Source organism: Nerophis ophidion, linkage group LG20, assembly GCF_033978795.1.
Source record: "Nerophis ophidion isolate RoL-2023_Sa linkage group LG20, RoL_Noph_v1.0, whole genome shotgun sequence".
NCBI lineage: Eukaryota > Metazoa > Chordata > Actinopteri > Syngnathiformes > Syngnathidae > Nerophis > Nerophis ophidion.
The window spans coordinates 18059735-18087523 of NC_084630.1; the positions used below are offsets into that span (position 1 = coordinate 18059735).

Consider the following 27789-nt stretch of genomic DNA (forward strand, 5'->3'; position numbering starts at 1 on the left):
TTAAATCCCCTACAAATCTGTTTCACAGGTTTCCCTGCTCTTCAGAGGATTTTTATTTTCATAAATCTTTCTGTGTGGAGTTTGCATGTTCTCCCCGTGAATGCGTGGGTTCCCTCCGGGTACTCCGGCTTCCTCCCACTTCCAAAGACATGCACCTGGGGATAGGTTGATTGGCAACACTAAATTGGCCCTAGTGTTTGAATGTGAGTGTGAGTGTTGTCTGTCTATCTGTGTTGGCCCTGCGATGAGGTGGCGACTTGTCCAGGGTGTACCCCGCCTTCTGCCCGATTGTAGCTGAGATAGGCGCCAGCGCCCCCCGCTACCCCAAAAGGGAATAAGCGGTAGAAAAATGGATGGATGGATGGATAAATCCCATTAATAGCAGGGAAAGCCTGTTTGCAGGTTTACCTGCTCTACAAGTTTTTTTAAATATATATATATATATATATATATATATATATATATATATATATATATATATATATTATATATATATATATATCCAAATTCCCTAAAGAGCAAGGAAGCCTATTTCTCAGGTTTCCCTGCTCTTCAGGGGATTTTTTAAAATATTTGTAAAAAAACATCTGAAGACCAAGGAACCCCTGAAGAGCAGGGAAACCTGCAAAACAGGCTTGTAGGGATAAAATAGACTCTGTGTTTTTTCCTGACCTAACATATATTCCGATCCACCTCAACTATATATATTAGTGCTGTCAAAAATAAATTTATGTGATTAATCTCAAAAATATCTGTAATTATGTATGTATGCAGATTAATCGCAAAATGTACTTGTATTGTACGTGCTCTTTTAAAATAACCGTGGATGGTGACCTGAAAGGCTGAGGGCTTTTATACGGTCAGTGGTGAGGTCAGTCATACATCAGTGTAAAGATGCTTGTGGAAACTGACTGGTGTATGCAAAAAAAGTAATTGTGAGAAGATAAATGATTTCAACATTCAAGTAAAACATTTAAAAATGTTCTTGTATGACATTCTGATATTTTAAAATTGCATCCACATTTGTCTCCAAATATTGGGTCCTTTTTTTAAAATGACTTCAATTTATGCATGCGAGTAATTACCTGTTAAGGCACCTTTTAGCAAAGTTTTTGGAACGACTGTGACTAATTCAAATGTATAATTTATATTATAAAAAATAAACAAAATGTATCCATTGACAGCACTAATATATATAGTCGTGGTCAAAAGTTTACATACACTTGTAAAGAACATAATGTCATGGCTGTCTTGAGTTTCCAATCATTTCTACAACTCATATTTTTTTGTGATAGAGTGAATGGAGAACATACTTGTTGGTCATAAAAAAACTTTCAAAAGTTTGGTTCTTTTATGAATTTATTAAGGGTCTAGGAAAATATGACCAAATCTGCTGGGTCAAAAGTATACATAAAGCAATGTATTTTATTGTTTACATGTCCCTTGGCAAATTTCACTGCAATAAGGAGCTTTTGGTTGACATCCACAAGCTTCAGCTTGAATTTTTGACCACTCCCCTGGACAAAATTGGTGCGGTTCCGCTAAATGTGTTGGTTTTCTGACATGGACTTGTTTCTTCAGCATTGTCCACACTTTTAAGTCAAGACTTTGGGAAGGCCATTTTAAAACCTTAATTCTAGCCTGATATAGCCATTCCTTCACCACTTTTGATGTGTGTTTGGCGTCATTGTCCTGTTGAAACACCCAACTGCACCTAAGACCCAACCTCCGGGCTGATGGTTTTAGCTTGTCCTGAAGAATTCGGAGGTAACCCTCCTTTTTCATTGTCACATTTAAAGCACCAGTTCCATTGGCAGCAAAATAGGCCCAGAGCACTACCACCACCCATACTTGCCAACCTAACCGCGTTTCCCGGGAGGCTCACGAATTTCAGTGCCCCTCCCGAAAATCTCCCAGGGGGAACCATTTTCCCGAATTTCTCCCTATTTCCACTGTTGCATTTTTTACCCATTTTTCCTTCGATCAATGCCCCCAGGTTCTTTTATGACACATAAGCTGGTTTTAAATCAATCAGAGACAGAGTTTGCTCATTTCGATATTTTGTAACCAAAGCGCTTAGGGAGATCAATCTAGATACAACATTTCAAAGGCACGGTCCAAATTGATCTAAACTAAAAATGGCAGTTTCTCCCTCCTTCCTCACACTCCCCTCTCCCTCGGACCGTTGAGATAACAGATTTTTACGGCTTCATTCCCACATTCCAAATTCAAGGTCTATGTAAAAGGCTCACACTTTAGCTGTTCTAAAATCTGACTTGGGGGCGTGCTTTTAAGTCACCGCCTTTAGCGTCCAGCCTCACCTGAAACCTTCACCCCTTAACAGCTGCATGCTGTCCTCATTCAGGTCTGCATGCTTACCTGAGGACAGCCTGCCGTCAAGTCCGCTTTTCCTCCATACTTTTCACATACACACACAAGTGAATGCAAGCATACTTGGTCAACCGCCATACATGTCACACTGAGGGTGGCCGTATAAGCAACTCTAACACTGTTACAAACATGCGCCACACTGTGAACCCACACCAAACAAGAATGACAAACACATTTTGGGAGAACATCCACACCGTAACACAACATAAACACAACAGAACAAATACACAGAACCCCTTGCAACGACCCCCCATCTCCCGAATTCGAAGGTCTCAAGATTGGCAAGTATGCCACCACCATGTTTGACGGTGGACATGTTGTTCCTGGCATCAAAGGCCTCACTTTTTGTCCTCCAAACATATTGCTGGGCATTGAAGCCAAACAGCTCTTTTTTTTTTTCATCTTACCACAGAACTTTCCTCCAGAAAGTCTTATATTTGTCCACGTGTGACAGGTGAACTGCACCAATTTTGTCAAGGGGAGTGGTCAAAAATTCCACCAGAAACTTGCCAAGGGACATGTAAGCAAATATTAACATTGCTGCATGTACACTTTTGACCCAGGAGATTTGGTCACATTTTCAGTAGACCCATAATAATTTATAAAAGAACCAAACTTCATGAATGTTTTTTGTATGTGCTCCCATCACTCTATCACAAAAAAATAAAGAGTTGTTGGAATGATAGGAAACTCAAAACATCCATGACATTTTGTTCTTTACAAGTGTATGTAAACCTATGACCATGACTGTACATCAAGTATGTAAACACGTATAAACATTTTCTGGCGATGAACAGAAATGCCGCATGGAGTCCTCCTGTTCCTTCTCAGCACTCGAACCCGGGAGTCAGAGTGAACGCGTCACAGTCCCTCATCACATTACATCCATGATATTCCAAAAAAGCGGCGCAGATCGTCCTCAGATTGTTCCGTTAAAAGTCCTTTGTGTCGTTCCCTCGTGTATTTCTAAGGCTGACTGGTTGAGAAAAATCCGGAAGGGACGGTTAGGCAGTCTTCATTAGCTTCTATTCCTTCAGTCACATGTTGTGCGTGATATATTAACTCTTTTTAGCTTAGTATGAATAATTTACTTTAAAAAATAAAAAAAAAGGTCATTTACAAAGTCTCTTGCTCAAGTTTTTGGGATTCTGCTTTCGATGGGGTCTGGTTTTTTTTGTTTCTTTCAGTCGATCCTCTCAACCTTTCCCAGGACCTTTCCCTCGTACATGGGCAAGACTGAGGCGTCCTCCCACACCTCCTCGAACACGGCCCCGCACTCGAACTCATTGCTGGCTTTCTTAAAGTAGTACCTGTGGAGGAGGCAGAAAGAAAAGGTTACACAATGTGTTACTTTTGCAAGATAATCCAATCCATCAAGGGTCAAAAGGGATTTGTGATCTGCTACGTCCACAACAACGCTAATCTTTTAAAAATGCACACGCAAAATTAATTGTAGTTTTTCTTCAACACACACATTTTTGTCATGAAAAAACTGGGCCTCGGTGAATATTTTGTCTGTATTAGTGTTCTCCCGATGCTAAAATGCATTTTGATACTTTTCTAAATGAGAGGGAACCCCAAATAAATAGCATTACTGGCTTTATTTTAAGAAAAAAATCTTAGGGTACATTAAATATGTTTATTATTGCAATTTTCTGTTACGGCACACGCGTAGTCTATTCTGCGGGAGTACCTAGAGCAGTGGTCCCTAAATACAGAATTCGGCCCGCCAGCATTCGAGATCTGGCCCGCGGGAAGTCCCAAGTTAAAATGTATTTATTTATTTATTTATTTTTTTTTTTTTTAAATCTGTCCTTTCTAATCCATTTTCTACCGCTTGTTGCTTGTTACTCTCAGAGTCTCCTTGACACTCAAGCAAATCAAATTGTCTAAAGATATATCTTCCAATTGATGACATGAAATCATATATATATATATATATATATATATATATATATATATATATATACAGTGGCGCAAAAAAGTATTTAGTCAGCCACCGATTGGGCAAGTTGTCCCACTTAAAATGATGACAGAGGTCTGTAATTTTCAACAAAGGTACATTTCAACTGTGAGAGACAGAATGTGAAAAAAAAAATCCAGGAATTCACATTGTAGGAATTTTAAAGAATTTATTTGTAAATTATGGTGGAAAATAAATATTTGGTCAACCATTCAAAGCTCTCACTGATGGAAAAAGGTTTTGGCTCAAAATCTCATGATACATGGCCCCATTCATTCTTTCCTTAACACGGATCAATCGTCCTGTCCCCTTAGCAGAAAAACAGCCCCAAAGCATGATGTTTCCACCCCCATGCTTCACAGTAGGTGTGGTGTTCTTGGGATGCAACTCAGTATTCTTCTTCCTCCAAACACGACGAGTTGAGTTTATACCAAAAAGTTTGGTTTCATTTGACCACATGACATTCTCCCAATCTTCTGCTGTAGCATCCATGTATCCATTTTGGTATAAACTCAACTTGTCGTGTTTGGAGGAAGAAGATCACTGAGTTGCATCCCAAGAACACCAAAACTACTGTGAAGCATTGGGGTGGAAACATCATGCTTTGGGGCTGTTTTTCTGCTAAGGGGACAGGACGATTGATCCGTGTTAAGGAAAGAATGAATGGGGCCATGTATTGTGAGATTTTGAGCCAAAACCTCCTTCCATCGGTGAGAGCTTTGAATGGTTGACCAAATACTTATTTTCCAGCATTATTTACAAATATATTATTTAAAATTCGTACAATGAGAAATCCTCGATTTTTTTTTTCACATTCTGTCTCTCACAGTTGAAATGTACCTTTGTTGAAAATTACAGACCTCTGTCATCATTTTAAGTGGGCGAACTTGCACAATCGGTGGCTGACTAAATACTTTTTTGCCCCACTGTAAATATATATATATATATATATATATATATATATATATATATATATAAACAGCCCGGATTGTTGGAAAATTTTCACTATAGCCGTTTTTTATCAAAAGGTTTCAAAAAGACAAAGACCTACATTTACATGTAAACAAAACGACGAAACACATAGTAAAATATTTATTTAGTATCTATATCTAAAGTATTGTTCTTTGCTATACCACTACTATCGCTGGTTTTTAATGTAACTTAGATATTTGGTTTCACTATGTAAAGCGCTTTGAGTCACAAGAGAAAAAACGCTATATAAATATAGATTCACTTCATTTCACTTCACTACCATTTCCAAATCAACCGACGCCACACATTCTGCTCTCGTTCAAGGCTGACGCGTTATCCCTCCCTCCCCTTCTCTCACTTCTCTCTCGCTTGCTTAAGTTTTGGATTCGTGGGGGTGCAAGGACTTCTTATCCTCGTCTTGAAAAAAACAGATCACGATAATGTCACATGAAACCACAGGCATTTTTTTTTTGTACGTGCACACACACAGGACTGAAACAAGTATGAATTTCTTCAATATTGTCATGTCTGGGATCATGTTTTGTTTAAGTTATGTTCTGGTTGGTTTTTGGACTCTTTTTAGTTCCTGCTTTTTCACTCCCTTCTCTTGTTTCCATGGTTACCCATTAGTTTCACCTGTTCCCCGTTCGGACTCACATACCTGTCACCAATCATGTCATGCCTGTCTTTTTCTGTTGGTCGGGGTGGCGACATTAACTCTGTTGGGCTTCTGCTACCGATGTTACCCATGCTACCATAGTTCCATGCCAAGTGAGTTTTGTCTATTTTCATGTCACAGTAAGTGTTTTGGTTTTAATGTCCACAACTTTTTTCCAAGTGCTAGTTTATTGTTTTTAGAGTTTGTTCTCCGCCTTGTGCGCGCCTTTTGTTTACACCCTTTGTTCCTTTTTTCGAGTTAAAATTCATTCATGTTTATACCTGCACGCCATGTCCTAAGTAGTCCGTCTGCTTTCCTGGGAGAACGACCCCACCGCAAGCTGCTACCCCCCCATCTTGACAGAAACGAAAAATCTTACTCTGACATGAAAATAGACAAAACTCACTTGGCATGGGACTATGGTAGCATGGGTAACATAGGTAGCAAAAGCCCAACAGAGTTAATGTCGCCACCCCGACCAACAGAAAAAGACAGGCATGACATGATTGGTGACAGGTATGTGAGTCCAAACGTGGAACAGGTGAAACTACTGGGTAACCATGGAAACGAGACAAGGGAGTGAAAAAGCAGGAACTAAAAAGAGTCCAAAAACCAAACAGAACATAAGTTAAACAACACATGATCCCAGACATGGCAATTATGACTTATAATCAATAATCCAGATTTATTTTGTGGCCGTTTATCTGAAATTGAAGGGTGTTGAGGCAAATGGTTTTAATGCCGAATTCAGTATCGTGGAAGAGAAATCTGAAGGCCTTTCAAGAGTATTTGTGGACAAAATGGACCACTCTTCAAAGTAACCACGAACATCAGTACCAGATGTGCAAACAAAATTGCTACAGAATCCCCAACCCCTTTAAAGGATCCGGACAGTTTCTTTTCATCTTGAAGCCTTCAGTACTTCACATTCTCTTTTCATCTTACGAGCATATTCGGTGATATCATTTAAGACTGCAAACATATAAAACCCATTAACACGAGGAGCAGGTGCAGATGACCTGGTGTACAGTAAGGCTAAAAAAATCTGTTGTATTCTGATTTTTCTAAGTAACGTACATTTTTTAAGTTTTACCTAATTTGCATCATAAACAATAGCTGCTATTACACTAAGTGATAGGGGTGAATCGGATGTGAACCGCGATTCGGTTGTGAATCACGCGATTCTAATCATCCCGATTCTAAATTAATTTGCAATTTAACAAAAAAAGATGGAAAAAAAAATAATAATAATTAAAAAGAAAAAAAAAAAAAAAAATATATATATATATATATATATATATATATATATATATATATATATATATACTTTTGTTTAGTTTTGTTGCGTAGGATTCAGATTTTAAAAGTTTTCAGGCCAATCTCCAGAAGGAACTACTATAACCTGTAACCTGTTTTGAAATTTGAAAAAGTTTCGTTATAATTATCATACAAACACATTGCGAAAATCGGTTTGAATCTGTAAGATCAGATATCTCGTTGTGGTTTGTGCAACCCTATGGGCTATTTGTGATTAGAGGCCTACTGAAATGAGATTTTCGTCTTCAAACGAGGATAGCAGGTCCATTCTATGTGTCACACTTGATCATTTCGCGATATTGCCATATTTTTGCTGAAAGGATTTAGTAGAGAACGTCGACGATAAAGTTTGCAACTTTTGGTCACTAATAAAAAAGCCTTGCCTGTACCGGAAGTAGCAGACGATATGCACGTGATGTCACGGGTTGTGGAGATCCTCACATTCTCACATTGTTTACAATCCTGGCCACCAGCAGCGAGAGCGATTTGGACCGAGAAAGCGACAATTTCCCCATTAATTTGAGCTAGGATGAAAGATTCATGGATGAGGAAAGTGAGAGTGAAGGACTAGAAAAATTAAATAATAAATGAAGGAAAAAAAAACCTAGACGGCAGAGCGATTCAGATGTTATTAGACAAACGTATTGGATAATTCTGGAAAATCCCTTATCTGCGTATTGTGTTACTAGTGTTTTAGTGAGATTACATGGTCGTACCTGCACAACCTGAAAGTCAGAGGGGTGTGGCCACGGGTGTGGTGACCGCCAGTGTCTCTGAGGGCAGCCATGTTTCTCGACAAGATTTTTTTTTTCCCTCCTCCACGGTGGAATCATCCGACGGTCGGGGTCGGCCGGTGGGAGGAGGCAAGAGAGTCGCAGCTGCCTCTTGGACAGGTGCAGGAGGAACGACGCAAGCTCTCCGCTCATGTCTACGGTAAGAGCCGACTTATTACCACCATTTTCTCACCGAAACCTGCCCGTTGACATGTGGTAGGGAACCATGTTCGCTTGACTACTCTGTTCCATAGTAAAGCTTCACCGTCATCTTTCGGGAATGTAAACAAGGAAACAAGGAAACACTGGCTGTATTTTTTTTTGCTAAAGGCGGCCGCAATACACCCCTTCCCACCTACATCTTTCTTCTTTGAAAGTCTCCATTATTAATTGAACAAATTGCAAAAAAATTCAGCAACACAGATATCCATAATAATGTGGAATTATGCGATTAAAAGAGACAACTTATAGCTGTGAACGGTGCTGGACCAAAATCTCCTCTACAATGCGTGACGTCATGCGCACGGGTCATCATACCGGGACGTTTTAGCATGATACTTCCGCGCGAAATTTAAAATTGCAATTTAGTAAACTAAACCAGCCGTATTGGCATGTGTTGCAATGTTAATATTTCATCATTGATGTATAAACTATCAGACTTCGTGGTCGGTAGTAGTGGGTTTCAGTAGGCCTTCAAGGGCTATGTAAATACACTTTGATTGATTGATTGAATATAGAATCATGTTAAATTTGTTTGATACCCAAAGATCCACACTACAAATGTCCCATAATATCGGACTGCCGATATTATCGGCCGAAAAATTCTTTCAAATGTAATATCGGAAATTATCGGTATTGGTTTCACAAATTATGACATTTTAAAACGCCGCTGTATGGAATGGTACACGGAAAAAGGGAGAAGTACAGAGCAGTTGCGTCTCCCAGTCATACTTGCCAACCCTCCTGATTTTACCGGGAGACTCACAAATTTTTCATTGCCCTCCCGAAAATCTCCCGGAGCAACCATTCTCTCCCGATTTCCACATAGACAACATAGGTGCCTTTGCGTGCCGGCCCAATAGCATAATATCTACGGCTTATCACACAAGTGATACTTGGTCAACAGCCATACAGGTCAAACTGAGGGTGTCCGTATAAACAACTTTAACACTGTTGCAAATATGCGCCACACTGTGAACCCACACCAAACAAGAATGACAAACACATTTCGGGAGAACATCTGCACCGTAACACAACACTACAATATACACCCCCCGCTGCCCTCCTAAAACCCCGCCTCCAAACTCCTCATGCTCTCTCAGGGAGAGCATGTCCCAAATTCCAAGCTGCAGTTTTAAGGCATGTTGAAAAAAAAAAAATGCACTTTGTGACTTCAATGATGAATATGGCAGTGCCATGTTGGCATTTTTTTCCATTACCTGAGTTGATTTGTTTTGGAAAACCTTGTTACATTGTTTAATGCATCCAGCGGGGCATCACAACAAAATTAGGCATAATAATGTGTTATTTCCACGACTGTATATATCGGTATCGGTTGATATCGGAATCGGTAATTAAGAGTTGGAGAATATCGTATATCGGCAAAAAGGCCATTATCGGACATCTCTAATTCACACCTTTACTAAATGACTCATTGATCAAGGACTTAGTGACATGGGTGCCCTAGATTGAGCAGCTCTATAAATACAGTGTGTATAACTATGTTGTGTTGTCAGAGATTATTTTTACCGGTAGTTGCCTTTCTTGCTAAGCTGTTCTTTAAAGTGTCCCAAGGTGAGGCAGTGGATCTTCATTGCACTTCGGTAAGGAATCTCCTCACCACAGAAGAAGTAGGTGATCATTAGCTCCTTTGACCTGTGTAAGCAAAATCAATCAATTAAACACAATCTTTGTTCGGTTTCAGAAACTGTTTAATATGTGAGGTGAGGTTGGTAGGTGGTTCAGATTCTGTCTTCACAGATTTAATGTTAAATATCTAAAAGGTAAGAGAGAGGGTGTTTATGGAGTATAATTAAATAACCTGAGAATGTAGAGAAATGGGAGTGAATATAGTCAAGTATGAGCAAAAGTAAGGAAATAAAACAAAAAGGCACATACAAAGAAGAAGAAACAAGACAAGATTGTGCAACAAAAATTCAGAGTCATACTCGTCTGACTGGAGTCCAGAAGTGGCTTCAGAGCTACCTCCAGCAGGGATGGCAGTGACCGGATGGCTCCTGTCTCTGAGGCTAAAGGAATTTCCAATAAAATACAAAAATTCATGTGTTTGCACATGAAAATCAGAGTGGCCACATTCAACGGGAGCTGAGACCTACCTCTGTTTTGGTGGCTTGGAGACCTCCTTCAGTCTACGACAAGCCTCTTCAAGCTGTGCTAGGGTGTTGGGCGGCGGTAGAGGTGGAATGGCCGGGTCCTGAATAAACGGATGGCCAGGGTGGTGCCCACGGAGATAAATGCCAGAATCAATGCCACCTCCACCCCATAACGAGTGAGTTCGCCCAGGCAGCACCTTGGATTCAAGAGGTTTGGGCTTTTTAAGACCAGAGGAGCTGTCAGAAAAATCAATCATGTGAGTAAGAAGTTACAAAGGTACTGCGTTATAGAGGTGATATACTGTTTGTGTTGATTCCTGACAATTACCTGTGGGCCTTGTGTTTGCCCTGCCTCTCACTCTCCAGAATCCACTGCCAAACATTCTGAGATCGGTAGGTGGCATCAAGAGGAAAGTATGGTGAAGACCAACCCTCAGTGGAAGATTTGACTTGTCGTTTTTTAGGGGTGCTGGCAGGGAGAGAGACGCAAGTCAATAATCGACTTCTATACATTAAGATGCCAAGTATCGAATCCGACAAAAAGCCATAAATTAACACTCACACATGGCTGAAGTCGGAGTAATTGATGTCTCTTAAAGGGCAGAGGCATTGCACATGCTGAGCTGCTTCAACCTCAGTCTGCTCCTTGGTCTTTGGCCCAGCATGATAATGGTGGATAAAGTGGTGATGAGCGAGTTTCGTAGACGGCCGGCCAGACATTATAACTTTGGCGGTTCCAGGGCAAGCATCAAAGGACGCATGGCCTGAAGAGAACAAGGCACTTGTCCGTTCTGGGGATCGTGAGCGTGGCGAGTGCCGAACCAAACTAGGTGACTGGCAGCCAGGTGTCTTCAGGACCCGGGATAGGTGGTCATCTAGAATAGCCTGGGGGTCTTCCTCACATTGGCTGCCGGATGGAAGAAGAGCGTGATGGGAGGTGTTGCTTTCCTCTCCCTGGACACAAAGCAACAGGAGATAAAGCCCTCAAAAGAAACATTCATACACTGTTTCATGTGAGAAAAGTCAGCAAGAGGAATTTCTTTTTCAACTTATATCCAGCATCTGAAGCGAGCGACAGCAAATGCCTGAATAACGACTTGAATTTCCTTTCTACCACACTGTTATCGTCTAGAACAGGCTTCATCTATAATGCACTATGTGCATCGCAAAATGAGTGGCGGCACACATTTTCAGCAAACTTGCCACTAGAGAGTAACTAAGTGCTATTTAAGGAAACGTCAAGTTTGTCTGGAAATATAAGTTTTGAGAGTTCCACTCGAGGAAATGCTGGAGGACAGAGTAGAAAAGGGAAGACGGAAACCACTTTAAAATCCCTTGGCTTTATTCCAGTTCTTCGACATGCTAAAGCTGGAATTATGGCTTTTATGCATAATGGCACTAATGCATCGTGCTGACTTGGAAACCAGAGAGGTTTTTCAAGTTGAGGCCAATCAGTGGGGAAATAGGAGAGCAGCTTTGTGTGAGTCTCTACCTCTTGGATATGCTGAAGCCTCTCTGCCAATGAGCTCATTCTTTCCTGCTCTTGCTTTAGCTTCTCAAGCCGCACTATGAGTTGGGCAGCAAATGCGGAGGGCTCAACAGGGGTCATCTCCTTGGGCAGACGGTGTGTCCTCTGCAGGGAAAACCACAGAAATGGGAGACACCCTAATGTTAGCAACAGTTAAGTATTCCTGACAGATGCAAGATGATGCATTAATCCGTGATCCAGTCTTGTTCCAAAAGCATTTAACCATTGCAAAGGCCTGATCCAGATACCCTCAAGCTAACCTGAACCTTCTCTACCGCCCATCAGAGATCTCAGGCTATGTCTCCACTAAGCCAGATAACCCCTTAAACGAATAATTCCTTAGCCAGGGCTCCGTTTCAGCCACATCAAACCATTCTTTAAGTTAAAGTTAAAGTTAAAGTTAAAGTACCAATAATTGTCGAGTCCCCTCCTATGATATTTTTTGACATGGGTAAGCGTGCCGTTTATTTCTTGAATCAAAGGCTCTTAGCTTTGTATGGACTCTCATCGATCGTTTACAAACAGTTCGAAAAGGAAGTGAAGTTAAAAGGAGTGCGCCCCACACAGGAAGTGACTTCAGAAAGAACGTGCCACAACCAGCTTCATAACAACCGGAGCTAACCAGTCATCCAGACATACCCGTGTTTCTCATTCTTCTACATGTACCGACGCTTGTGGGAATCACCTTAAGTGAAGAAAACGCGTGATTGCAACTATTTCGGATACAACAAATTTCAGACGGCAAGAGAACTTTCGATTGTCCGGGTCAGCTGTGATTCTACTTTTTTCAAAGATGCGGGCTCCTGTAACGATAACGTCTGCTTTGTATTACCCAACGGTCGAGGGAAGTCTACGGAAAACATTCAATGCATTTGGCCTGGCAAAGCAGACTGTTATTGGTTATTGTCCGCCATGTATGTCACGGACTTAATTTATGATTCACTACAATAGGGCCCCACAGCACACTGGATAGTTTCAGATAAGTTAAATTTAATTAAAGAACTTGTACACAAAGCAACACTGGAGGTGACTATGACGTGCACATTTTCCGCGCATGCGTATTAGGTCACGTTGCCCCGGCGGACCGAGGGGGGTCTTAAATGACCATTCTTTAGATGTGGAGGAGTTCAAGTACCTCGGAGTCTTGTTCACGAGTGAGGGAAGAGGTGATCGTAAGATCGACAGGCGGATCGGTACGGCGTCTTCAGTAATGCGGACGTTGTACCGATCAGTTGTGGTGAAGAAGGAGCTGAGCCGGAAGGCAAAGCTCTCAATTTACCGGTCGATCTACGTTCCCATCCTCACCTATGGTCATGAGCTTTGGGTCATGACCGAAAGGATAAGATCACGGGTACAAGCGGCCGAAAAGAGTTTCCTCCGTCGTGTGGCGGGGCTCTCCTTTAGAGATAGGGTGAGAAGCTCTGCCATCCGGGAGGAGCTCAAAGTAAAAACGCTGCTCCTTCACATCGAGAGGAGCCAGATGAGGTGGTTCGGGCATCTGGTCAGGATGCCACCCGAACGCCTCCCGAGGGAAGTGTTTAGGGAAAGTCCATCCGGTAGGAGGCCACGGGGAAGATCCAGGACACGTTGGGAAGACTATGTCTCCCGGCTGGCCTGGGAACGCCTCGGGATCCCCCGGGAAGAGCTAGACGAAGTGGCTGGGGAGAGGGAAGTCTGGGTTTCCCTGCTTAGGCTGTTCCCCCCGCGACCCGACCTCGTATAAGCGGAAGAAGATGGATGGATGGATGGATGTTTAGATGTGGACAAGGATGAGGTCAAGTGGGATTTACCTTGGATAACCTTAGGCCCCTTCTACACTAAACCGGCTAAGGTTATCCAGGGTAAATCCCACCTAACCTTATCTTTGTCCACACACACACAATGGTCGTTTGAGACCTTTTACCCCCCTTCTGTCAGCCGGTGCAACGCGAACTAACACGCATGCGTGGAAAATGTGCACGTCATAGTCACCTCCAGTGTTGCTTTGTGTGCAAGTTTGTTCAATTTAACTTATCTGAACAATATCCAGTGGTATTTCAGTTAACTGGAATCCAGTGTGCTGTGGGGCCCAAGTGTAATGAATCACACCTGAGCCACCATACATCTTTATTGGACATGTGAAAGTAAACAATGTGATAAACATTTTCCCTCAGTCAAACTAGGGATCTAGATATCTGGTCAGGACACTCCTCACTCTTTTGCCTTCACCTTCATTGTCCATTTGTTTTTGGTGACTTTATATACTCTGGACCTAGACGTTGAGTCCGCGACATACATGGCTGACAATAACTGATACACCCTGCTCTGCCGGTCCAAAAACATTCACCGTTTTCCATAGTCTTCCCTCGATAGCTAGGTAATACAAAGCACATTCTCGGCGACTCTCCTTCGACAAATGGACAAAGTTTTTTGATAAGTAGAATCACAGCTGACCTGGACATTGGAAAGTTCTCTTGCCAATGTTGTATCCCAAATAGCTGCAATCGCTTTCTCTTAAGGTATTCATATGTGATTTCCACAAACGTCTGGTCAGACGGAAAGAGAAACACAGGCATTTCTGGATTCCAGTGGTTACCTCCGAGTTACGAAACCGCTTCATTATGAAGCTGGCTGTGGCACATTCTTTCTGATGTCACTTCCTGCGTGGGGCACAGTCTTTCAGGCGTCACTTTCTCAGTTAGTAAAGGATCAATGAGTCCATACGAAGCTAAGAGCCGGAGATTCAAGAAATAGACTGTGCACTTACCCTTGTAAAAAATTGTCAGAGGAGGGGAACCTAAACGATGGGTTATCCGGCTTAGTCTAGCCATAGCCTTAGTGTAGCCATAGCCTTAGTGTAGAAGGGGCCTCAGATCTCCTCATGGCCAGTGCCCTTGGCAACGCCAGGCTGCTGAGCAAGGGGTGGGGGGCGGCAGGGGTAGGAATTGCTGGGTAGCAGTTGGTTGGTTGCTTGGAGGGGCGGCCCCCTGCCTGCGCCCTCTGTAGCACAACCAAGCCATCAGCGAGGCCGCCTCTGAAGTCAGCACACTTCAAAGGGCCGTTGTCAAACATCAAACGCACATTAGGGCTGGGGGGGCTGGGGGGGGACGGGGGGGACGCAGTTTTTAAAAACCTCTGACTAAGAGCCAGTTTATCTATAGAAGAAGGTACAAGTAAAGGGGGACAGAATAACTGAAAAATGACAACTGGGGACTGGAATGGATGTTATAGCGGTTGCAGCAAAGGGAGGACAGAGGAATATTTGAGGCCAAGTAGTATTTTCAAGTTGCATGCACAGCAGCTCAGAGATAAAATGTCAGAGTATGATATTATGTTTCCTTTTAATACAACGCAACTCCTCTTTTATTGGACTCGCCGGCTTTCTTGACTTTGATTGTTTTTGTTTCTCTCATTTCTTTGTATACACAATGAAGGGAAAACGAACAAAGGATAGAGAAGGCTGCTGGCAAAGGAGTGAGAGCCCCCCCACCCCCCATCCCCGCACCTCCTGCCTGGGGGCTGGTAACGTCCTGGGAGACAGAGCCATCTCCAAATCAGGAGGGAGACATTAAAAGACTGCGAGTCGGTTTGGGGGATAAGAAAAAACAATGAGGCCCAAATCAACCCTGTTGAGTATTGAAGCACATAACTGAACATAACTTTTCAGAAACAAAATAATTTAGATAAGAAGACAAAAGTACTTTGTTTAAAAAAAAAAAAATCTGTTCACATGTGACCATGTGCGGAAATGTTCTGATACTGAACTTTTTTAACCGTTTCTAACTTTTTAACTGATTTTTATCTAACAAACCCCGTTTCCATATGAGTTGGGGAATTGTGTTAGATGTAAATATAAACGGAAAACAATGATTTGCAAATCATTTTCAACCCATACTCAGTTGAATATGCTACAAAGTCAACATTTTTGATGTTCAAACTGATAAACATTATTTTTTTTGCAAATAATCATTAACTTTACAATTTGATGCCAGCAACATGTGACAAAAAAGATGTGAAAGCTGGCAATAAATACTGATAAAGTTGAGGAATGCTCATCAAATACTTATTTGGAACATCCCATAGGTGTGGAGGGTAATTGGGAACAGGTGGGTGCCATGATTGGGTATAAAAACAGCTTCCCAAAAAATGCACAGTCTTTCACGAGAAAGGATGGGGCGAGGTACACCCCTTTGTCCACAACTGCGTGAGCAAATAGTCAAACAGTTTAAAAACAACGTTTCTCAAAGTGCAATTGCAAGAAATTTTGGGATTTCAACATCTACATCCCTCCACGTAAGCGGCATGACCGGAAACCAACATTAAATGACCGTGAGCTTCGATCCCTCAGACGGCACTGTGTCCAAAACCGGTATCAATCTCTAAAGGATATCACCACATGGGCTCAGGAACACTTCAGAAAACCACTGTCACTAAATACAGTTCGCCACTACATCTGTAATTGCAAGTTAAAGCTCTACTATGCAAAGCGAAAGCATTTTATCAACAACATCCAGAAATGTCGCCGGCTTCTCTGGGCCCGAGATCATCTAAGATGGACTGATGCAAAGTGGAAAAGTGTTCTGTGGTCTAACGAGTCCATTTCCCAACTAATATGGAAACGGGGTTTGTATTTGTATTTGCTTTTCCAATGTGTATTTTACCTCTGTTTTAAATGTTGTTTTATAGTCCGTCCTTTACCTCTATCTGTTTGTGGTGTACAGCCCTTTGTTCTTCACCTGTGGTTGTTTTTAAAAGGCTTTTTGAATAAAGTTGGTATGGTATGAAGTGGCACAAAACAACGTTGCACACCAAGAAAAATACTGCAGCCATTACCGTGAATTGAGTTTACGTGAATCCCCGAATTAAACATGTTGAAAAACTTTTTCGGTTGTTACCATTTAGTGGTCAACTGTACGGAGCACTGTGCAATCTACGAATAAAAGTTTCAAAAAGTCCAAGACCAAAACAAATGTGGTATGGCAAAAAAGATATCTATGTACTAGAGTTGTCTCAAAACCAATATTTTAGTACTGGTACCGGTACCAAAATGTATTTTGATACTTTTCGGTTATTTTCTAAATAAGGGGCACCACAAAAAAATTGCATTTTCGGATTTATTTTAACAAAATAACTTGGAGTACATTATTGTAATCAAAGAACAAGTTTGTCCTTAAATAAAATAAACTTGTCTATTAGTAGTCCATCAATTCATTTTCTACTGCTTATTCCCTTTGGGATCGCGGGGGGCGCTGGCGCCTATCTCAGCTACAATTGGGCGGATGGCGGAGTACACCCTGGACAAGTCACCACCTCATCGCAGGGCCAACACAGACAGACAGACAACATTCACACTCACATTCACACACTAGGGACCATTTAGTGTTGCCAATCAACCTATCCCAGGTGCATGTCTTTGGAAGTGGGAGGAAGCCGGAGTACCTCGAGGGAACCCACGCAGTCACGGGGAGAACATGCAAACTCCACAGAGAAAGATCCCGAGCCCGGGGTTGAACCCAGGACTACTCAGGACGCACTAACCCCTCTGCCACCGTGAACCCCTTCTATTAGTAGTAAGTAAACATAAAAAAAAGCACCTAATTAATCTGCTGACGTATGCAGAAACAAGTTGTTTCAATCTAACCGTTTCTATTTTGTCAAAATTAGGACAAGCTGTAAAAAATTATTATTAATCTACTTGCTCATTTACTGTTAATATATGCTTATTTTCTGTTTTGACATGTTCTATCTACACTTCTGTTAAAATGTAGTCATCACTTATTTTTCTGTTGTTTGGATACTTTACATTAGTCTTGGATGATACCACAAATGTAGGTATCGATCCGATACCAAGTAGCTACAGGATCATACATTGGTCATATTCAAAGTTCTTAGCGTCAATGAGGGATTTTTAATCACTGCTATGTTAAAATTGTCACTGGTATTGATACTGTTGTTGATAATCTATTTCGTTTCACTACTTTTGGATTGTTCTGGGTCGTGTTAGTATGCCCTGTTGATTATTGCAACCCGACCCAGTGTTGCTGGGTCGGGTTTGGTTTTGGAATTGGATTGCATTGTTATGGTATTGCTGAGTACTGTTTTGATGGCTTGAATACATTTTCAAAAAATAAAAAGTTTGCGGATTTCCTGAGAACACTTTGTGCGGACAGAGCCTTAAGACTTACAGGAAAGTGGGGAAGTGTAACCTGTCCATTGATCTTGACACTGCGATTCATCTCCCGTTGGATATTCTTCTTGGAGCTCAGCTTATAGGGAGGTATTCCCTCTCTGTAAAGCACAAGAAAACAATTACATGAATACATCAGTATTTACTTTCAAACTAAACCAAATCGAATTTGTCTTAGTTCGATTCGGTGGTGGACTTTAGCCCTATTCGCCCAATTCAGATTACCGTATTTTCCGGACTATCGGTCTATTTTTCAAATGTTTTTTCATAAAAAAAGTGTCAAGGCGTGGACTATGGTGTGGTTTGTTTTCCCGTGGTGCAAAGCGATTGGAACGGACATGACGGACATCTTTTAATTATAATTTAAAAAAAAGGAATAAACGAAAAGCGCTCAGAGGAGGTACAAAAACTTGGCTCTAAAAACAAAAACTTCCACTAAAGCAAAACAATGGATATAAAACAAAAACTTGCACTATGGCATAAATAACAAAACATTTACTTGGAATGAGAAAGGAACATGGATCATTGGCATGGATAACAAGGGTGTGTAGGGTGGTGTCGCCAGGCTAACTGCCTGACAACTACAGGCTTAAATAGTGCTGTGGTGCTTGAAAAAGGGTGCGTGAGTTCAAATGAATAAGGTGCGTGAGTCGTGAGGACAGGTGAACTGATTGGTAGGCATGGAAACAGAAACAAACCAGGGTGCGCAAAAACAGGAACTCATGGAGTCAAAAACAAAACATAACATAACTATACAGAACATGATCACAAAGACATGACAAAAGGCGCATATTATATGTTTTTTCTAAATGTAAAACACTTCCTTGTGGTCTACATAACATGTGATAGTGTTTCTTTGGTCAAACTTTTGCTTAGATGATGTTTTACAGATCATCTTCAAGCCGCTTTCTGACAGTCGCTTTAGTGGGCGGTATTATTTAGGTGGCTCACCTTCGAAAGCGTCTTCTCCCTGTCATCTATGTTGTAGCGGTGTAGCGTGCAAGGACGGGAGTGGAAGAAGTGTCAAAAGATGGTGCTGACTCAGACTTTACTTAAATCAATAACGGAGCAGCGTCTCCTCATCTGTAGCTCACTAGCGCAACAACGTGAAAAAACGTCCGACTGGAACTCTCTAGTAAGTAAAGATCCGGTATGTTTTTACACTTTCTTGATGAGTTTACTTACAGATATAAGTAAGAACTTTACACTACTTTATAAAATATATTGCCAAAAGTATTTGGCTACCTGCCTTGACTCACATATGAACTTGAAGTGTCGGTCCACCTTTTTGCAGCTGTTACAACTTCAACTCTTCTGGGAAGGGCTGTCCACTAGGTTACGGAGTGTGTTTATAGGAATTTTCCACCATTCTTCCAAAAGTGCATTGGTGAGGTCACACACTGATGTTGGTCGAGAAGGTCTGGCTCTCAGTCTCGGTTCTAATTCATCCCAAATGTGTACTATCAGGTTCAGGTCAGGACTCTGCGCAGACCAGTCAAGTTCATCTACAGCACGCACCGGCTCAGTGGCCTAGTTGTTACTCGAGACTGGGAGGTTGTGAGTTCAAACCCCAGCCAAGTCATACCAAAGACTATAAAAATGGGACCCATTGCCTTCCTGCTTGGCACTCAGCATTTAGGCTCAGTGGAATCGGGGGTTAAATCACCAAAATGATTCCCGAGTGCGGCCCACGCTGCTCCCAGGGGGTGAATAAGGGGATGGAACTAAGGGGCCAAGCCCAACTCCTGAATAATTCCTACTCCGCCAAATTTCACACGGCACAATGCAGTCCGAAATGTAGCGTTCTCCTGGTAACCTCCAAACCCAGACTGCTCCATTGGATTGCCAGATGGAAAAGCGTGAATTATCACTCCGGAGAAGGTGTCTCCACTGCTATAGAGTCCAGTGGGGACGTGCTTTGCACCACAACATCCAACGCTTTGCATTGGACTTGGTAATGTATGGCTTAGATACAGCTGCTCGGCCATGGAAAGCTATTCCATGAAGCTCTCTGCATACAGTACGTGAACTCATTGGAAGGTCACATGAAGTTTGGAGCTCTGTAGCAACTGACTGTGCAGAAAGTCTTGGCACTATGCGCTTCAGCATCCGCTGACCGCTCTCTGTCAGTTTACGTGGCCCACCACTTGGTGGCTGAGTTGCTGTTGTTCCCAAACTCTTCACTTTTCTTATAATAAAGCCGACAGTTGACTTTGGAATATTTAGGAGCAAGGAAATTTAACGACTGGATTTGTTGCACAGGTGGAATCCTATGACAGTTCCACGCTGGAAATCACTGAAAGCGGCCCATTCTTTCACACATGTTTGTCGAAACAGTCTCCATGCCTAAGTGCTTGATTTTATACACCTGTGGCCGGGCCAAGTGATTAGGACACCCTATTCTGATCATTTGGATGGGTGGCCAAATAATTTTGACACCAATGTGTATTAGAAAATGGCAACAGGGGAGGATAAATGTCCCACAACAAGAAGATCGAGAAAAAGAATAAGCTTATAGACTAGGGGTCGGCGCAGACTACAAAGGCGGAGGCGTTCAAATGTTCAAAACTTATGCAGATCCCAAATACAGATCAGTTTTTTTTTGTTTTGTTTTTTGTACTTTTTATTCAACCCCTTTTACCGTATTGTTTCTTGTTTAGCTCATTCATTGTTTATGTCCTTTGTTTGTTTTCGTTTAGTTTTTTGCTCTTTGCTTTTTAACCCTTTGGTTCAATTTAAAAATTGTTGTAAATGTGCTATTGAAATAAAGTTGCCTTGCCTTGCAAGCAGGTACCAGAAGGTAAGAAAAGTTGCTTTTGCATAATATTGCCAAACAAAACGCCAGGTAATATCCATCCATCCATTTTCTATTGCTTGTCCCTTTCCGGGTCGCGGGGGGTCGTTGGAGTCTATCTCAGCTTCATACGGGCGGTAGGCAGTTTACGCCCTGGACAATTCGCCACCTGATCGCAGGCCAGATAACAAGTCTTACCTTATACACACACCATAATAATACTTCAATGTTAAAACACATCAAACAGTGCAGCCTACACGTATCTCTTATGTGTGACTGCCATCTACTGGTCACACTTATCATTACACCATGTACCAAATAAAATTGTTTCGAGGTGGGTAAACTCAACCAAATGTATTCCTTAAATTAGGCACACCGGGATATTTAAGTGTAGTTCAGACCTGGACAAACAAAGGCCCGGTGAGTTTTTCAATCCGGCCCACGGGACATTCCCAAATAATTGTTTTAGATGTTTAAGATGGAAAGTAAAGCTGCCTTTATTATGTGCAGTGAAGTCAAAAACAAAACAGAACATAACTATACAGAACATGATCACAAAGACATGACAAAAGGCGCATATTATAAGTTTTTTCTAAATGTAAAACACTTCCTTGTGGTCTACATAACATGTGATAGTGGTTCTTTGGTCAAACTGTTGCATAGATGATGTTTTACAGATCATCTTCAAGCCGCTTTCTGACAGTCGCTTTAGTGGGCGGTATTATTTAGGTGGCTCCCCTTCGATGTTTTCTAATGACCCCAAGTCTTCAACTATACTAAGTCTTTCAATGCTTGGAATCTGCACGATGCACTAGTTACTATGGTCATCTAATTAGTTTCGATGGTCATCTAATTAGTTACTTTGGTCACAAAGAGATATCTCAGATTGGACTTGTTTTTTACCCTTCGCGTTCATATTTCACTAAGTTTGTTGCATTTTGGTTGTGTTTCGCTTGATCGTAAAATATGTTGTTGATATTCAGTGTTTTATCCTCCATAGTTGATATTGTAAATCCCTTTATTTTCATGTACATTCTGGGAGTCTCATTCAGTAAAAAAATGTCAAATTCCGTTCCGTTTTTTAAGGCGGTCTGTCATAACGTTTTAAGCTTTCAATCATTAAAAATAGGTATACCGGCCCCCAGACACACCTTTTTTATCGAAATCTGGCTCCCCGAGTCAAATGATTGCCCAGGCCTGCTGTACCGTATTTTTCGGATTATAAATTGCTCCGGAGTATACTTCACACCGACCAAAAATGCATAATAAACAAGGGAAAAAACTGGAGTATAAGTCGCATTTTATTTGATAAAGTCCAATACCAAGAATACACATTTGAAAGGCAATTTAAAATAAATAAAGAATAACGAACAACAGGCTGAATAAGTGTACGTTATATGAGGCATAAATAACCTACTCAGAAGGTGCCTGGTATGTTAACCTAACATATTATGGTAAGAGTCATTCAAATAACTAGAACATATAGATAGATAGATAGATAGATAGATAGATAGATAGATAGATAGATAGATAGTACTTTATTGATTCCTTCAGGAGAGTTCCTTCAGGAAAATTAAAATTCCAGCAGCAGTGTACAGAGTTGAGATCAATTTAAAAAAAGTAAAAAGTAAATAATGGGGGTTTAAATGGAAAAAAAATAGAGAAATAGTACAATAAGAATAAAAAATAAAAAGCAACAATGGGAATAAAAATAAAACAGTAAAACAAGAATATAACAAGAGAAAGTAGGCTGTAGTGACCATGTTATGAAAACGTATTGCACTGTTATTGTTTTGCATCCCCTGTCATCCTAGTACCCCCCACCCCCCGTCCCAGAGAGGAGTTGTACAGTCTAATGGCGTGTGGGACAAAGGAGTTTTTGAGTCTGTTAGTCATGCACTTGGGATGAAGCAGTCTAGCACTGAACAGGCTCCTCTGGCTACTGATAACGCTATGCAGAGGGTGACTGGCATCATCCAGGATGCTCACTAGTTTGTCCACAGTCCTCTTCTCTGCCACCGTCACCAGTGAGTCCAGTTTCTTTCCCATTGTAGAACCGGCCCGCCTGATCAGTTTCTGAAGTCTGGAGCTGTCCTTCTTAGATGTACTGCTGCCCCCCCAGCACACTACCATGTAGTACAGAACACTGGCAACCACAGACTGGTAGTACATCCACAGGAGTTTTCTACAAATGTTGAAGGAGTGCAGTCTCCTGAGGAAGTACAGCCTGCTCTGTCCTTTCTTGAACTGGTGGTCCGTGTTAACAGTGCAGTCCAGGTTATTGTCCACCCAAACCCCGAGGTACTTGAATGAGTCCACGGTCTGTACCTGAACTCCCTCGATCACAATAGGTTGTGACCGTTGACTCCATCTCCCAAAGTCAATGACCAGCTCCTTGCTATACGTTTTACCAAACAATCTGTCACTCCCTATCGATAAATCCGATGAAATCTTCTTCTTCGATGTCGCTTCTAAACAACTCTGCCAACAAAGGGATGTGCCGCTTCCTCTGGTCGTTTTCTGCTGCATATTTCACTACGTCCAGCTTGTAATCTGCAGTACATGATTTCCTTTTCGGTGCCATTTTTGTTCAGCCCTTCTCAGTTTTTATAAGTTACCGCCAACGATGAAATGATCCATTTTGATAGCTACGGCAGTAGCATATAGCAGTTAGCATTCAACAACCCACAATGCACTTCTGCCATGACCCTCCCACACCAAATTGGTTTACATGTATGTGACGATTGCTGAAATCTTCTTCGTCTCTTCCGCGAATGAGATAAATAATATTATTTGATATTTTACGGTAATGTGTTAATAATTTCACACATAAGTCGTTCTGGAGTATATGTCGACTTATAGTCCGAAAAATACGGTAGTTTGAAAGCGGTCATGTGGTACTGTAGCACTGTATTAACAAAGAGACGTTTGAACACCCTCCCAGGAAGCTACCACAGACATGTCAAAAGGTAAAAATATGTTATAAACTGTTGACTTCATTTTAGTCCTTATCAACTTTGACAGTACTTCTAAAAAAGCCGAATAACTAACTCAACTATTTTTCAGGACTGATATAACAAGTGGTGAGTAACACTTTCTCGTGTCCTGATAATAGCGGGAGTCGTATTTTCTCCGGTTTTTGTGTCCTTTTGTGTCTTCCGAGTCAGTCGCCAGTTACCAGGGCCAATTATCTTTGCCGTTTTGGCCGCTCAGAAGTGTACGACCTAGCCCAAATGCGACTTTTTTTTCTCTGCCGGCGCTTTGAAATCTCACACTCATGCACATATGCACTCGTTTGGCAAGCGCTTTGCTGGGAGCCTCTGATCTGAGCAACATCAAAAAGCTGGTTTGTAAGATAAGGTAATGTTTGAAGTTGGTGGAGCAACATTCCCCAGCGTCTAAGTACATTTATAAATAAGACATAAGCAACACACACACACCACAAAATCCCCTCATCTTCCTTATCTGGGAAATGAGGTTAACATTTTCACAGCGCCTTTACACCACTTTAGAAAGGAAACATTTATCAAATTGTTCCCTGAAAGAGGGAAAAAAATCAGCGTTTTGTCCATTATTGAAATCCATTTGCGTGGCTGGACAAAAAGAAACGTCAGTCAAGGACAAGGACAGAAGAGATCTCTGTCTAGGACTTTTGTGAGAATGATTAAAGTAACATTGTCGTATTTAATTGTGCAAACTGTAGAGAACATTTTTTTTTATTAAATTTGTTGGGTATTTTAGTCTGGCCGACATTAGAGTGCTGTCTATCAAAGTGGATGCAACTTAAAGTTAAGTTAAAGTACCAATGATTGTAACACACACACTAGGTGTGGTGACATTTGTCCTCTGCCTTTGACCCATTCATTTCTTCACCCCCTGGGAGGTGAGAGGAGCAGTGGGCAGCAGCGGTGGCCATGCCTGGGAATCATTTTTGGTGATTTAACCCCCCAATTCCAACCCTTGATGCTGGGTCCCACTTGTATAGTCTTTGGCTATGACGGATCTCAGAGCGGACACTCTAATCCAGCCCTGGGCAATTATTGTGACTCGGGGGCCAAATTTTGAGGAGAAAAATGTGTCTGGGGCGGGTATGTCGGTTTTTAGGAACACTAATACGAAACCTCACAATAATGTCTGATTGAATGCTAAATAAACGTTGTGACAGACCGCCTTAAAAAACTGAAATAGCACAACATTGAATATTGTTCAGGTAAGTAAAATTTAAGAACTTGCACACAAAGCAATACTGGAGGCAACTATGACGAGTGCATTTTCCGCGCATGGGAATGGTGAGGAAGTCTTAAAGGGGAACATTATCACAATTTCAAAAGGGTTAAAAACAATAAAAATCAGTTCCCAGTGGCTTGTTGTATTTTTTAAATTTTTTTTCCAATTTTTTCCGGTCCCCGAATATCCCTAAAAAAGCTTTAAAGTGCTTAATTTTCGCTATTTGCGATGCGACGATCCATTTCCCTTTGACGTCATACAGTGCTGCCAATGTAAACAAACAATGGCAGATACCACAGCAAGATATAGTGATATTAGCTCGGATTCAGACTCGGATTTCAGCGACTTAAGCGATTCAACAGATTACGCATGTATTGAAACGGATGGTTGGAGTATGAAAATATTGAAGAAGAAACCGAAGCTATTAAGCGAATAGCTATTGACGCTATTCATAGCCATAGCATGGCCGAAAAGCTGCGTTAGCATCGCCGATAAAATGTGCTGACCAAACGATCAGGACTTTCGCATCTCGTGACACTGGAGCAACTTAAATCCTTCAATTGGTAAGTGTTTTTTTCGCATTAAATGTGGTCGGAAGTAAACGTAATATAGATGCAAATGCATCTGCAGGTTATCCATACATCCCTGTGCCATGTCTGCTTTAGCACCACCGGTAAATAGCATGTTAGCATCGATTAACGTAACATGTTAACATCGATTAGCTGGCAGTCACGCCGCAACCAAATATGTCTGATTAGCACAGAAGTCAACATCAACAAAACTCACCTTTGTGATTTCATTGAATGTATCGTTGCAAATGCATCTGCACGTTATCCATACATCTCTGTGCCATGTCTGTCATCGCCGGTAAAATGTGGAGACACATTCAATGGGGGTCTGGCAGCAGACACTTTCGCATCTTCTGGCCAGTGGTGCAACTTGAATCCCTCCCTGTTAGTGTTGTTACACCCTCCGACAACACACCGACGAGGCATGATGTCTCCAAGGTTCCAAAAAATAGTTGAAAAAACGGAAAATAACAGAGCTGAGACCCAATGTTTGTAATGTGTTGGAAATGAAAATGGCGGCTGTATTACCTCGGAGACGTCACGTTCTGACGTCATCGCCACCAGAGCAATAAACAGAAAGGCGTTTAATTCGCCAAAATTCACCCATTTAGAGTTCGGAAATCAGTTAAAAAAATATATGGTCTTTTTTCTGCAACATCAAGGTATATATTGACGCTTGCATAGGTCTGGTGATAATGTTCCCCTTTGAACAACCATTGTGTGTGTGTGTGTGTGTGTGTGTGTGTGTGTGTGTGTGTGTGTGTGTGTGTGTGTGTGTGTGTGTGGATAAGGATAAGGTTAACAACCTACTTGTAGGTCAGGGGTCGGCAATCTAAAATGTTGAAAGAGCCATATTGGACCAAAAATACAAAAACAAATACCCCTGAGAAGCAAAAAATTAAAAGCCATACTACATACGGATAGTGTGTTTAATGAGATATAATCTGAATTAAGAGGCCTCTAAGGCCTACTGAAATGAGATTTTCTTATTTAAACGGGGATAGCAGGTCCATTCTATGTGTCATACTTGATCATTTCGCGATATTGCCATATTTTTGCTGAAAGGATTTAGTAGAGAACATCCACGATAAAGTTCGCAACTTTTGGTGCTGATAAAAAAGCCTCGCCTTTACCAGAAGTCGCAGACGATGAGGTCACAAGTGTGAGGGCTCCTTATGTCCTCACATTGTTTATAATGTGAGCCTCCAGCAGCAAGAGCTATTCGGACCGAGAAAACGACATTTATCCCATTAATTTGAGCGAGGATGAAAGATTTGTGGATGATGATATTGATAGCGAAGGACTAGAAAAAAAATAATTTAAAAAATGAAGTAAAAAAAAAAAAAGGCGATTGCATCGGGACGGATTCAGATGTTTTTAGACACATTTACTAGGATAATTCTGGAAAATCCATTATCTTTCTATTGTGTGGCTACTGTTTTAGTGAGGTTAAATAGTACCTGATAGTCGAAAGGTTGTGTCCACGGGTGTCTTGAGGCCAGTGTCTGAGGGAAGTCACGGCAGATACAAGGACGGCGCAAACTCTACAGATCTCCAGTAAGAGGCGACTTTTTACCACAATTTTGTCTCCAAAACCTGCCGGTTGACAAGTTGTCGGGAACCATGTTCGCTTGACCGCTCTGATCCATAGTAAAACTTCACCTCCGGGAATTTTAAACAAGGAATCACCGTGTGTTTGTGTGGCTAAAGGCTAAAGCTTCCCACCTCCATCTTTCTACTTTGACTTCTCCATTATTAATTGAACAAATTGCAAAAGATTCAGCAACACGGATGTCCAGAATACTGTTTAATTGCGCGATGAAAATAGACGACTTTTAGCCGCAAGTGGCGCTGCGCTAATATTTCCTGACAGTCCGTGACGTCACGCGCACGCGTCATCATTCCGTGACGTTTTCAACAAGAAACTCCGCGGGAAATTTTAAATTGCAATTTAATAAATTGGTATGTGTTGCAATGTTAATATTTCATCATTGATATATAAACTATCAGACTGCGTAGTCGGTAGTAGTGGGTTTCAGTAGGCCTTTAAAGGAAACCAAATAAGCTCAAATATAGCAACTAATGAGGCATAATGATG

General features: G+C 41.5%; 1 protein-coding gene across 1 annotated transcript in view; it reads right to left on the reverse strand.

Moving 5' to 3' along the window:
• Window positions 1-514: 514 nt before the first annotated feature.
• The window catches only part of LOC133538820 (axin-2-like), a 49147-nt gene continuing 21872 nt past the window's right edge, over window positions 515-27789 (reverse strand). Inside the window, 7 exon segments of the mRNA XM_061880635.1 lie at window positions 515-3701; window positions 9824-9949; window positions 10243-10644; window positions 10736-10876; window positions 10970-11361; window positions 11900-12040; window positions 18100-18202. Of these exon segments, the coding sequence (XP_061736619.1) occupies window positions 3575-3701; window positions 9824-9949; window positions 10243-10644; window positions 10736-10876; window positions 10970-11361; window positions 11900-12040; window positions 18100-18202 (1432 nt within the window). The 3' untranslated portion in view covers window positions 515-3574.